The sequence below is a fragment of the Grus americana genome, chromosome 7, assembly GCF_028858705.1.
Source record: "Grus americana isolate bGruAme1 chromosome 7, bGruAme1.mat, whole genome shotgun sequence".
Classification (NCBI taxonomy): Eukaryota; Metazoa; Chordata; class Aves; order Gruiformes; family Gruidae; genus Grus; species Grus americana.
This window is the reverse complement of record NC_072858.1, coordinates 33310948-33324265: the sequence shown is the minus strand read 5'-3', so window position 1 is coordinate 33324265 and position 13318 is coordinate 33310948. Positions and strand designations below refer to the sequence as shown.

At 43.0% G+C, this 13318-nt stretch overlaps 1 protein-coding gene across 3 annotated transcripts in view; it reads right to left on the bottom strand.

The window, feature by feature from the left end:
• The window catches only part of PHYHIPL (phytanoyl-CoA 2-hydroxylase interacting protein like), a 60909-nt gene that overhangs the window by 30890 nt on the left and 16701 nt on the right, over positions 1-13318 (bottom strand). Inside the window, exon 1 of one of the 3 annotated variants that reach the window (XM_054832269.1) lies at positions 7742-8139. The exons of 1 other annotated variant lie outside the window; for it this stretch is intronic. In XM_054832269.1, the coding sequence (XP_054688244.1) occupies positions 7742-7847 (106 nt within the window). In that variant the 5' untranslated portion in view covers positions 7848-8139. Of the gene's footprint in view, positions 1-6840; positions 6979-7741; positions 8140-13318 lie in introns of those variants that run through there. One more of the 3 variants, XM_054832271.1, reaches the window with a different exon arrangement.

The window sequence follows — 13318 nt, the reverse complement described above, 5'->3', positions numbered from 1 at the left end:
CTGGGACCAGGGACCTCACTGGAAAGCTGCTGTAAAAGCTGAAATGGCAGACTCTGATTGAGAATATACAGGCATAACTGCAGGGTAAATAGCGAATTCAGAGAAGCGAGCTCAGAACACAGCTTGCCAGGCGTGGTAGAGCCATCAGATTAGTAGGCTGAGAAGAAAATTGCTACATCTAGTTTGAAATGGAAGATGAAACAGATTAAGTGGATACTAATGGCTTAACTCTTACTCAAGAAAAACAGGTTTTGTCTTTGAGATTTGTGGAAGATATATGAAATTTTAAGTGAGGGGTTGGCTTGGCATTCCTGCTTCTCAGATGCTGGAGGGAGTAGAATTTTCTTCCCTAAATGATTACTCCTGCCATTGTACTTATTAAGAACTCCTGATCTGCAGAGCTGAACATTGGCTGGCAGAGATGAGACTGATAGATGGCAAAATAGCTAAGGAGTTCGGGTGTCTGCTGGGCTACCATAGAGCCTGTGGCTAGTTCCAGGCTAAATAAGCATCTTTATGAATGATCTGGAAAGAGAGATAACATTTCTGTATTGCAGACAACATTAAAATAGAAGGAGCTGCAAGCACAAGATGGCTTAGAAACATAGGCAGAAAATGATAAAATGGATTCTGTTACAGAATAAAAGAATGCATCTGGGAACTATAATCTGAAACAAACACAAAGAAGAAGGGACATACATGGGAGACAGTAATGTTTAAAAAGCCTTAATTATAACAATGAGTAGAAATTCACTACAAAATCCACATTATAGATTTGAGTTTCAACTTAGTAATATCAGTGATAAGCACTGGGAGAGAACAGTGCTTCTGTATGTGAATCTGGCATAATTACACATCAAACATTTCAGTTGCTTTATAAAGGATCTAGAAAAGTTTCAGTGAAGAATAATTGAATCAATAGGGGCACAAATAGAATAACAGGCAAGATTTAAATAGCTAATAATATATAACTTGGTCATTGCCAGTCAAAATAGTCAATAATCAATTACACAGATTTAAGTGGTATAAAGCTCTAAAAGGAGATGAGGAAGGAGGAAGAAGGAAGGAAAATAACTCTGAAAATTAAAGAATATAGAGGAAGAATGGGGATGACTATATTTCTTGGCACAAGGATGTTGAATAGTCAGTTTGTAGTAAAGCCTCACTAGTTATTAGTGGCATCATTGCTTATGATATAAAACAAGTCAGGATAAAATACTTGCAGTGGTGCGCTGAAGTGAAAGACATAAGCAAATAATTGTTTTTCTTCTCTTCCACAATTCTAAAGACCATTTATGAAGACTTTAAAATAGTTGCTTGGCTGCATTTAGTATTTTTCTGTGTCCTAACACTAAGGAGTATTACATGTGAAAATATTAGCATCTGGCAAGAATGTAAAGCTAAAACCATAATAAGTATTTTTCTTTGCAACAAGAGAGGTTTTGAAGCCACTGACTAGATTTTAGCTCCTACCTGAAGCAGCATTATTGCTTGCCACAAAATAAATAAATAAATAAAAAAATTAAAAAAAAAATCACTATTTTTAAATTCAGCCAGGTTAGACAAAATTTTATGGAAGAAATACATTTCTTAGCTGGCCATTCCATCATTCAAACCCGAGAAAAGGGTCTGCATTTTGAAGAGAGTGAATTTAAATCTCCAAACCTGCAGTTGTAGAGAGGAATAAAAAGAACAGTAAACATGCCTCTGAATTTTGTGTCCTGTCAAAATATCACAATTACAAGCACCTATCTATTATGTTGGACACGAAAATACCAATTGTTTATTCCCGTGCTCAGAACTCTCATAGTTTAAAAAAAACCCAAGCAACAATGCAAGTCCAACCATTCAGGACACTAAGAGTTACTGTGAAATTTGGATCTCTTAAATTGTCCTTCGTGTGGGATTCTACCTAGAAATTCAATTTTTCCCCACCTGTGAGACTTAAAGAATAACATTTCAGAAGTAGCAGTGATACTACTCCATAATGCCAAAAAAAGGGATTTGAAGAATGCATTCAGAGACTGGATGATACCACTTTATGCCTTCTGTTTGAAAGGCAAATGTGTACATGATATGGCCAGGAAAATACCCATTTACAAACTCTAGAAATATCTTTCAGAATGCTCCAATAAATCCAGCATAATAATAAACTTCAATAAATAAGAAAACATGACACATGCTCAAATAACGTGGAAAGCCACAGATGCAAGTTATTTACATAAGACAGAAATGACAGCTTGTGTGATGTAATGCTTTTACACAAGCTTGTTAGACTAAACAATTTTGATGGTGTCAAGTGTTTGGAAGGTGATGAAATTAATTTACACAACTGAAACTGGCCAAGACATCAATTCTGGTTCTAATCCTGATACCCAAATACTATCTTCAAATATATGAAGTGAACACAGGAAAAAAAAAACCCAACTTTGAAAGCACTTTACTGAGATTTTATCGTTTAAGCCATCAATAGTTAGAAAACATCAGAATTAAGCATACTTGAATAACCTTAAATTGGGCCCTTTGTTTGTTCAGATTATGATATAGTCTTTAACTGCATGATTACATACTATTTTTTCCACATAAATTCTGACTCATTCAGCATACATAATGAATAGTGCATACATAATGAACTATTTTTCTTGTAACAGCTATTCGCTATTGTTCAGTGTGTAGTCCCAGGACTTATTTGCTACACATTATTCATATTCTGCTCTGAAGACAAAATTATGAATTTCATCGTGGGTTTTACATGCACCTCGTGGGTTTTCCAGGCTACTACAGTGCCTGGCTGCTTAACAAACATTCATTAGTTTATTTTGAAAACATCTCTGTGAGGGAAGGCAATAATACTGCTTCCATTGTACACAAGGAAAACTGAGGCACAGAAAAGTTGAAAGATTGTTACTAACTTCCAGTGTCTATTTAAGGCGGTTAACATCTCTTTTCTCAAAGCATTTAGCACTGCACTTCGTATGTTCAAACTCCTACTCTCTCTTAAGTCAGCTGCAGCTGTTGACTCTCAGTACCCCTGAAGCCCTGACACCATGGAACAGGATCGAGCACTCAGAAAAGGAGAAACACAACAAGGAACAAACCCCTTTGAAAAGTAGGTAGTTCTTGCTCATTTCCATGCAGAAAGTCTGGAACAGACTCCAGGTTAGAATTAAATTTCTCTCTCCTTTATTTCTTCCCCTACCTTGTTTATAACCCACTATTCAACATCCCCAGTATTCACTGCACAACATAAGCATCCCAACAGCATGCCGGTTCTGCAGAGAGGACCAAACTTTCACCATTTTCTAGCTTTGCCTGCTTAACTTGGTACCCTTAGTAACCCATTATATGTCTACTATTTCTTAGGTTTTACAAAATGGCACCTAAAAAAAAGATTAAAATTCTACCTGTGGGTCATGTCAATTCTCATATGGGTAACCTGCAGTGCTGGAACATGTAGGTGCACAGCGAGAGGCACAGATGCTACCATTTGAGCTAATGGGCCAACCATCAGCCATACCAGACTGCTATCCTTCACGTAGCTAAGCACTGAAAATGGATGTCATGCTTCGCCAGTGGATTTTAGATCTCTCTGCTGGCAAATGAACAAGGAGTATTTGTTATCCTGTGGTCATGTGTGTGGCTTTGGAAGATGGCACATGCTGACACACACTGACCTTTCTCTGGCTGTCCCACCAAAACATGGCCACTTCTGCCCTGTTCCTTGAATTTGTTCCTGTCCCACCCCTTCTTCTACTTCCCAGTCACACATCAAAAGTCCTGTTCTTCATTCCTAAGGCTGTCTTTTCAGTCCCAGTCTCTTTGCTCAGCAAGTCCTAGTCCCATTCCTTTACTCCTAACCTCTGTAGTCCAAAGTGCCCAGTTCCTCCCTCCACATTCTTGTACTTTCTCTTCTTTGCAGTCACCTCTCCAGGTTTACTCTTCACGGGGTCCCAGTTCTCATTCCATTCTCATTCACCCAATTCATCTAATCTGGGTGAATGCTCGCTCATCTTTTTTGCCCAGTTTTACTTCCCTGGACACCCTGCCTGAACTTGAATTACCTCCCTTGCTCCTTCATCTTCTTTTCCTGTTCTCATTGAGGGTCATTTTGCCCACTTCCACCTTCCCATTTAATCTAATCCTCACAAACATCCCCAGCTTCTAAGTCTTTCCTGTTCTTCTACCCTTGACCAGCCACTGCCTCAGTCTCTATTAGTGCCTTCTGGGCCAGTTTTCTTGCTCCTCTCCCCACTCTGTCCCCGCCAAGTTCCAACATCCTCATAGAAGTTTTGTTGCTCTGCTTTTCGATAGGTCTCTTCTGCATCCCAGCTGTCTATGCCAACTGTCAGAGGACAGAAAGCAAATGACAGCATCACTGCTCTTACTCTGGCAGGACCCTGGCAGCCAAAGTACAGTATCTGTAGGGGGAGCGCTGTGCAGCCACAATGTGGAGCTTCAGGAAATTCAGCTGCTAAGATCTAAGACTGTTCTACCAAGTCTGTGAAAAGCACAGTTTTTTCAAAAGCTTATGATTTCCTGAAGTTAGATATATTTTCATAGAATTGGCCTGCTCATGACACAAAGGGCAGCCATCTAATAAAGGTTTAATCCCTAGGTAGGGCTAATACAAATTTTATAAAAAGGTCATTGGAGCTTTTAGCACAGATTAAACTTTCTTTCCTGGACTAAGTTTACAGAAATATGGCTGCAATGTTCAAATACAGCAAAGGAAAATAACAAATTGTACATTTTTTCCTATACACAAAATGAGATCAGCAGAGTTCTAAGGAAACTACATGTTAGACTGTGCAATAGACTAATACTATGCTGTGCCAGCAGATCCACCTAAAATAATAAGAAAAAATAATGCAAGATGCATTTATAAATAACAGAATGCTGAAAGTAAGAGCTGATAATTGGCTTTGTAGTGTTGTATTCACTTTAAACCAAATCTTAGTAGCTGATTTTATTTTTTTAAAATAATCTCCAAAACGCATACATTTGTTTTCTTGTATTTAACATTTGTAAGTTTTCTAAATGGTCTTGATTCATTAAGAGAGATGACAGTGCTTGCAAAAAAAACCCCCAAACACTGAAAAAACCAGAAAAAAAATCTAATAATATATGAATTGTTGTGATATTATTAACGGGTCACTCCAGTACTTGGATTTCTGGCTTCTGCATGTACCTCCATAGGAGGTATAACCCAGTTTTCTGAATACAAAATGTTTCAATATTAATTCCCTCATCTTAGAAAACAATAAAAATACTTTATTATCTGCATAAATATTCCATTATTACTTATGTTTATACTGCAGCACTGCTTGCAATCCCAAACTAAGCGTGCTGCACAATTTATCATAGTTGGACATGTAATGTTATCATTTCATTGGTTGCCTTTACAGTTACTACACCTTAGAGATCAAGGACATTTTCAGAATATAAAAATCTAGCATATTTTTAATTCACTCCAGGTAATATATTATTTGTCACAAAACTTTGATTAACCCCAGTGATGCCAAGATATCACCTAAAGAACTACAGCTTTTACAACAAAGATACCCTAAAATAGATCATAAATTTTTATAATACAAATGCACTCACTAAACCCATGTACAGAATTAGGAATCTAAATGTGTTGCATATACATTTGCACGCTTACCTGGAAAGATTAATGCCTTAACCTTTGCTTGCTTGTTTTTGTGTTCCCATTAAACCAAGCTTTATGATACATAAGTGCCACCTGTAGGAAATACTGAAGTATGTTCAAGAGCAGTCTTGTGCCAAATTAGGCACTGAGTTGCATATTTTACATACCCAATATAGGAGCCTCCTTCAGAAATTCAATCATGTATTGTAGGAAGCAATGACTCTGTACGATAGTGGCTTACTTGATTAAGATTAGTTTTCAAAGCCAGATCTACAAGAAAGTTGTTGTTTTTCGGTGAAGCCTATTTAAAAGGCAATTAAAATGGAAAAGACTGCATTTTTCCATTTATTTGTCTGCATGACACTATTCCACATAGTGGAGCAGTCCTTAACTACGGTATGTTGAACCAAATAGAGTCTGCAATGATTAACACTGAGTACTTCACTACAATTACTTGGGGTAGACAAGTATAAAGTATTGCATAATTTATTTTAATTTCTCTCTAGTATTAATAAAAAGAAATATACATCAAAAGATGTTTTAACTAAAGAACAGTCTAGCCTCCGCTACTGTAAACATAGCTCAGTTTCTCTAGGCAGTGAGTTAGGCATGAGTGGATGGAAGTGCATATTGTATCTTAATTCAAACATCAAAAAATTCAAAGACTTTCCAATCCAACGATAAAAATAATTACTGAAAAGACTTTTCAATGCCTTATCAATTTCTTGAATATGTCAAGAAAAAGAAAGAGCTTACAAAAATCCAGCATTTCAAATATTAAGTCTGTCTAGGTCAAAAAAGTGAAATATTTCATTGCAACTAATTTGTAAAAAAATAACCAAGAAAGGTGGACTCACTCTTTGTATAATCATCACCTATAATAGTTATACTCCAAAAATACACCCACAACAAAGAAATAGTTTCATGAATTCAACTCTACCATTCACTGACACAACATCTCCATTTCTTGGTATATTTACCAGGTAACATATTCCATACCCAAAGCACATTTTGCATCAATAAATGAGAAGTTATTTTTGATAATTCAATGTCAAATGAGAAGATAAGAATAATCTGATATACGAACACAAATTATATGCCACTCTACAAGAAAATACTTTTTCATTCTTTGACTATCAGTTTCTCTGCTCGGTTTTGTCATAGTTATGGATAAACAATATTACTCGTACCATAGTCAGCTTCCAGTGTTGCTTTAAGCACGTCAATTTGTTTTGGCTGTCCCTCATCACCACCTTACGTTTTTCTGGTTGCTTCGACCCACATAATCTTTCACATCCGCACCTGCAACTCTAAACCCAAACTTCATCTGTTCTGGCTGTGTCTACCGGGGGAAGGACTACCGCTGCCTCCAGGGCACCGTGGTGTCCCTTGGCTCTGCGGCCGCCCGGCACGGCACACACGGGCCCGCCGCCGGCGTGGTGCTGTCCGCGGTGCTGAACCGCGGGGCCCTCCGGACCCGCCGCCTACCGCTTCGTCTCCCCCTGAGCTGCGGCTCTTGCGAGCCCCAATGTCGGTCCACTCCCCGCCGTATCGCTCGCACAAGCGACCGGCAACAAGTCTCGCCGTTAGCCCACGCCAGCCAGAAGATTCGTCTGTGTATTTTAAGCGCAGGATCTGCCCTACAATACAAAGGAGTTTGGAGATCACGGATAATAAAAAAACCACCAGGGCCACTACCCCGTCTCCCGATCCGGACTCTCTGCAGCGCCTGCTCTAGTTCTCCTTATTGCCTCTCCCAGAATAAACCCCAGCGTCCATTCCTGGCAGGGGCAGGGTTGTGCAGCAGGCTCGCCCAGGGGTAAACGCACTGCAACGCGAGAGATGGCTTAGGGAGCGGCGGGTTTCCCTCCCTTCCCTCCAGCAAGGTGCAACCTTCTTTTTTTTTCTTTTGTTCTCAATGGTAGGAGGGTGGCGGCGGCGGCGGGAGGGGTGGGGAACACTTGCACCTACAAATACATGGGGGATAACAAAGGGCCATACGCCGCGGGGATTAATTTGCATTAGCATCCATGAGGGCAGCAGCATTTTGCATCTGCTGGGATTAGCCGTGTCGAGCCCGGCTGGACTTACCGTCCCTATCGCAAAGCTGAATCGCCTCCAAGCTCAGGTTCTTGATCACCTCCTCGCAGGGGCTAGTGGGGCTGCTCATGGCGTGCGCCAGGCGCGGAGCCTCCATTGCGCCCCTCGCCGCTCCCTGCTGTCGCGCCGCCGGGGGCTGGGACTGGGGCTGGCCGGCTCCGCGGCGGGCGGGCGGTGCAGAGCCGCGCGGCAGCGCTTCCCGGCGCCGCTCGGCTCGGCTGGGCTCGGCGGAGGCGGGCGGGGAGCGGATTTGTCACTGCAGAGAGGCGGGGAGGGGGCAGCAGAGAGGCGCGCACTCATCGCACCCCAGGCTCCGCGTTTAAAGGGGCCGCCGCGTCAAAACGGCGGCTCGACCCGCTCCCCTCCCCCACTCCTCCTTATGTAACGGCGGCGGCAAGGAGCGACGCCGCCGCCCGCCGAGCTCCCCCTGCCCGCCGCCGGCAGCCTCGCCCGGCCCCGCCAGCCGCCCGACCTCTCCTTTCCCCGGCCCCGCCAGCCTCCTCGCCCGGCCCTTCCCGGTCCCTACCCCGCCGCCGCGCTGTCCCTCACAGCCTGCAGCCCCCCGGGCACGCGCCGGCCCCTTCACGCGGCGACCGTTAGTAACGGCCGGCGGGAGGCGCCCCAGAGGGCGCGCGGCGGGCGGGCGCCCAGGCGGCCGGTCCCTGCACGGGGGGTTAATGCCCGCCAGCCGCTGCAAAGAGCCGGCCTGGGCTTCACCCGGCCGCCTTCGGGCACAGCTACCCACACCCCTCCTGCTCGGCGTTTCATTTCCGTGAGTTCTTTCGACCCGTGGAGAGGCACGTTAAGGCAAAAACTCCAGCAACCCGCCGTTATTGATTTCCCTTCCCTAAGCACACAGTACGCCGCAAACGCTGTCCGTAATTCACGCTAAACTGCAAAGGCTCTGTGCGTTCACTTTGATCCTTCAGTTATGCAAGAATTTGAAGAAAGAAATGTTAGCCGTTGTTAAATTGATAAGAAAAGCTGGCAGAAGGCTGCAGACGGCAGGACAGGGTACAGGAACGCGTTGTTTCTGGCTATCTGCCCTGCACACTTCCCTCTTGCTCTTTTTGTGGGAAGGAGAAATAACCCGCAGTCTACTGGTGCTATTTCTACCAAGCTTCTGTGAAAAGTAAGATTTTTTTTTTTTTTAAATTGGGGAGAAACAATTCCATCTCAGTTAATAGACTGAAGAACAAGATTGGGGCCAGAAAAGGAGAAAAAGTAAATAAAGAGCAATAGGAGACGAAATTAGAACTTGTGCAGCACTGCACCATCAGTGGGTGTGACAGCTCAGCTCCCTCCTCACTGCAGGTCCGCAGGGCACATGAAGGAGCAGCCTCTGGGCCTGGGGGCTGCGGGAGCACAGCGCTTTCTCCAGATTACGGACTGACTTTGGGATTAAGCTCATTGTGCTGGGATGGGGTCGCCAGTCTCCAGAGAAAGTGGCTTCAGCCCATTTCCTACGACACATTACAATAAGCATTCCTGGCACCTTCCTGTTGTTTCACTAAACTGAAATTGGCACCATTTGGCCATGGATTTTGAGACACCAGCAGCAGCTGCTTTGAGAAACACCCGTTCATTGCACCAAGGCTCCTGACAAGCTTGAGGCCATGATGTTTCTTGGTCAGCACTGCATGCCAGCAAGGCCAAAGTACTCCGAAAGCTCCCGTTTCCCATTCTGGAGTCCCAAGAGGCACCCGGTCTCCTGCCAGCCCTCACTCGCCCAACGTGGTAGCAAGCTCCATGCACTGCCAGATGTTTGTCACTCAGAGGTGGCTTTCCACTGCACTTTGGGATTATTCTATTACTTATGATGGTTTCTAGGGACACTAATCTGAGGAAATGAGCTCTGGCATTACCTTTCACAAAGCCACTGCCAAGTGCTGCTGCCTGGAAGAAAGGAACAGGTTTATAGGAGCCCTTACTCCTATGACATCTTCAAAAGTCCATAGTGCAGTCTGGGGAAAAAGTGCAACGCTGAGCACCCTTCTTGCACTGCCTTCTCTTCAACCCCTCCCTTCCTGGCTCATCTTCTATTTTTTCCTCCTCTTTGTCTCTCTGCTGTTTTTTCACCATGAAGGAAAATGCATGCAGAGGGGTCAGGCAGAGGAGAAATGGAATGAGTGGGAAGGAAACCTAAAGGAAAAGAAAATGAAAAGGAAGCGATAACAAACAGGGAGGGAGAGTGTGAGTCAATGGGGAGGTGGGAAGAGAGAGGAATATATGAATGAATGCAGAGACAGAATGAGGACAAATGTAGAATCTGAGAGGGAAGAAATGAAAGTGGGTGAGACCGCGTTCATCAGGTTTTAATTTTGGCTCTGACAAGCATTCATTCCTTGCACAGAAGCAAAACCTTTCTCCTCGATATTGCAACTGTTCTTAGCACACAGTCATCTCCTACGTAAGGCTGGAAAATTTCTTTCTGTGAAGCCAGCGTATTTAGTCTCTCAGCTTTGTGTCCCACATTCATTCCTTTCTACAATGTGGCAGACGCTCCAGCAGCTCACACAATCTTGTTACTTCTTTGCTACATTATATAAAGTCCATTTGAAGCAGACCCTGTTCTTGAATACTGAGAGAATTCCAGTTTTATTCTCTCTGCCTCTATTTTATACACCTTTTTCTCCTCTATTTTCTATTCTATGCAACTGAAATCAGATTTTTAAGAACGGATGGATTTTGCATAGCTCTGTGAAAGCAGATAGCTTTGGGGGTGTTCCCATTCCTCCAAAGCCTCTCATTTCTCAGCTGCCTGTTAGCAATAACCCCTGGCTAAGCTACATCTATTTATCTCCCCGCACCATTACCCTTTTCTTTGGAAGAAAAGGCTGGTTAGTCTACAAACACTGGCAGACTTCAGTGGAAGAGTACAGCAGAGAAACCTTTTCCACAGCTCCACTTTTCTGAACCATGAAACAAGCTGGTCCTGCCTGAGACAGCATTTTGCAAAGTCATACTTCAGACTTCATGTTTCCTACAGCCAATCGCTACTCCCATCACCTGGGCTAGGGCTCAACATTTTTTAAAGCTCAAATTACTCCCAGATGCGATTCTGTGCAATTATTCTGCAGTGAATTTAGTCCTAGGCATTTCAGTTTCAAAGCACAAGATACTCTCTTGGTGTTTTTCTTGCCTGAAAGAATTGTACCCTGCTTGTCTTAACAAGGAATAGCATCGTCTGAAGCACAAGTTACGTTTGTGCTAAAGGATGATAGAGTCTCAGCATGTAATCAGAAAGTTTATTCTGTGACGGATTATCCCTGACAGTGTTTGGAAAAAAAGTCACATATCACAAATATGGGTCAATATTATGTAATGGGAAGTCTGCCAATGGCAGCACAACATTCGAGACAACAGACTATCATGTGTTTAGAACTACAGAAGCTTGCAAAGAATTTGCCACAACAGCAGCCTTTAGCACTTTCAACATTAAATAGAGTATTACCAATTTCTGTAGCGCAACAAGAGTGGGTCTGTTGTTATCGCACCCTCACAAAAGGAGAGAGAAGCAGCATTTGCTAGCATGATACATGTCCCAGGAAACATGAGCTGCAACACACACCTCTAGCCTTGCTAGGTTCAACAATCTCGGCTCTTGTGCCTCAGCCTGGCATTCAAAACCCCCTAGGTAGGTCACCAAAGACCTTGCTGCAGGGCTGCCACTCTACAGCAGACAGGCAGAGAGGCAGGCAGCCAGAGAGGTCTGTGGCTTCTTTCCTAAAAGCCACAACCTCATTCAAGCCATAAAAGCGAGAGGAAAAGGTGCCGTGTGCTCCTCTCCTCCCCACAAACCAATCCACACACCCTTACAAAGGTCTGTCCCACCTGTGCTGCACTCCATTTTGGGAAAACTGTTCTGCAGCGGAGTACACCGCAGAGCTGTAAGGCAACTCAGCTCTTCCTATTTGAAAACACTTTTGTATTTCACACTAGCAGGTTTTTATTTGCAAGTTATAAAAGAAACCTCCTTTCTCAGACTTTAGCAAGACTCAGTGTTCCAGCTTTTCCTTCCCATTTGGGAATAAAAAAAGACTTGTGTTATTGCTCAGTGGACTGTGCAAGCAGAAAGCAGAAAGGCTACAGACGTAGTTTTCAGGGAAGAAAAACAAGGGAGGAAATAAAGACAGTCTTCTTTTTCTTTCTTTCTTTTTTTTTTCTTTTTCTATTAATATGTCACTTTTGAGGAGAAAAGCAAAATATTAAAGGACAGAGAAATGGAAAGGTCAAAACCAGTATCCAGCATTTTAGGTCAGTCCTAAAAGGAGCATTGACTGAGCTTAGCAACTACCTCCTGAAGTTTCATGGGAAAAATGCTTTGCAATTTCACAGTTATTCTTTGTCTTTAGTGGACATGTCAGTGTTTCAGCATGCAAAGGCACATACTTGCAAAGAATTGTGTGCAAGATATTCTTGAAATACCATGCGATTGAAGTAAAATCCACATACTGGTGACAGAAAGACAAAAAAAAAAAATATTTAAGACCCTAAGTGAAAGCCCTGACTATGTACAGTTAATGTGCAGTACAACACAGCTTCCTTCCCTACAGGGAGACAGACATCGATGTATGACAATTTAGAGCACTAGGCACAGTATCTCACTGGGAACCTCTTTGGTTTTTCTCAGATAGCAAAGCAAGAGCCTCCTCAAGTGCTCAAACAAGGATGAGGATGGCACAGGTCCCCCTTTTTTTCTCTAGGAAAATCCAAGGCAGAGCAGCAGTGCTTAGTCTTAGCTCTGGAGTGAGCCTGTCTCCCTCTTTCTCCCACTCTCTGCAAAGGTAACAACTGCAGCCAGGCCCCCTGACCGTACGTCTAGCGGTGAGGCTGCAGCTCTCTTAGAAAGGGGTCTGTCTACTGTTTTCTGCTTTGGTGTTACTCGTGATGCTGGGAAGCCCTCACTATTTCTGGGAACTCTCCAGTGAGATGTATGCAGTAGCTCATACATCTCAAAATGTCTCTTCTTCCCTGTTAGGAAGACTTCATTTCAACAACTGCATTCAGTTCATGCATTCAGGCTTTTCTTGCAAGGCCATAAAGCATACTTTAAAACGTCAAACACACAATTCTGAGGTAATCTTGTGACTTCTGGCGCCAGGGGACCTACTCATGAATCTGTAGTTTTTTGTATGGTATGATGTGAAAATGGCTTCTGTATGGGGAAAATCTAGTCGTCTACTATGATAAAAAGACAATCAGTCCATGAAAAAAAGCAACCAAGGGGATACATGATAGAGATTCACTAAAGCATGAATAGCACAAACAGGGTAGCCAAAGTCTGACTGTTCGCCAGGTCTCCCAGTACAAGAGTTAGAGGGTGTCAAACGCAGTTAATAGCAACCAGCTTCAAAACAAACAGAAGGAGGTGGTAATTCATGCAAATGATGTTACACTTGTGAGGTCAAAGGATAGTGTTGATGCTAAAAGTTTACATTTGTTCAAGAAGAAGCTGGAAAAGTTCATGGAAAAGAAATCCTTTAGAGTTACTAAACCCACAAGTGATTCAGTCCCTAATCTGAACATTATTAGAGTCTGAGGAAGAGTTACTGAAGACTGTTACAT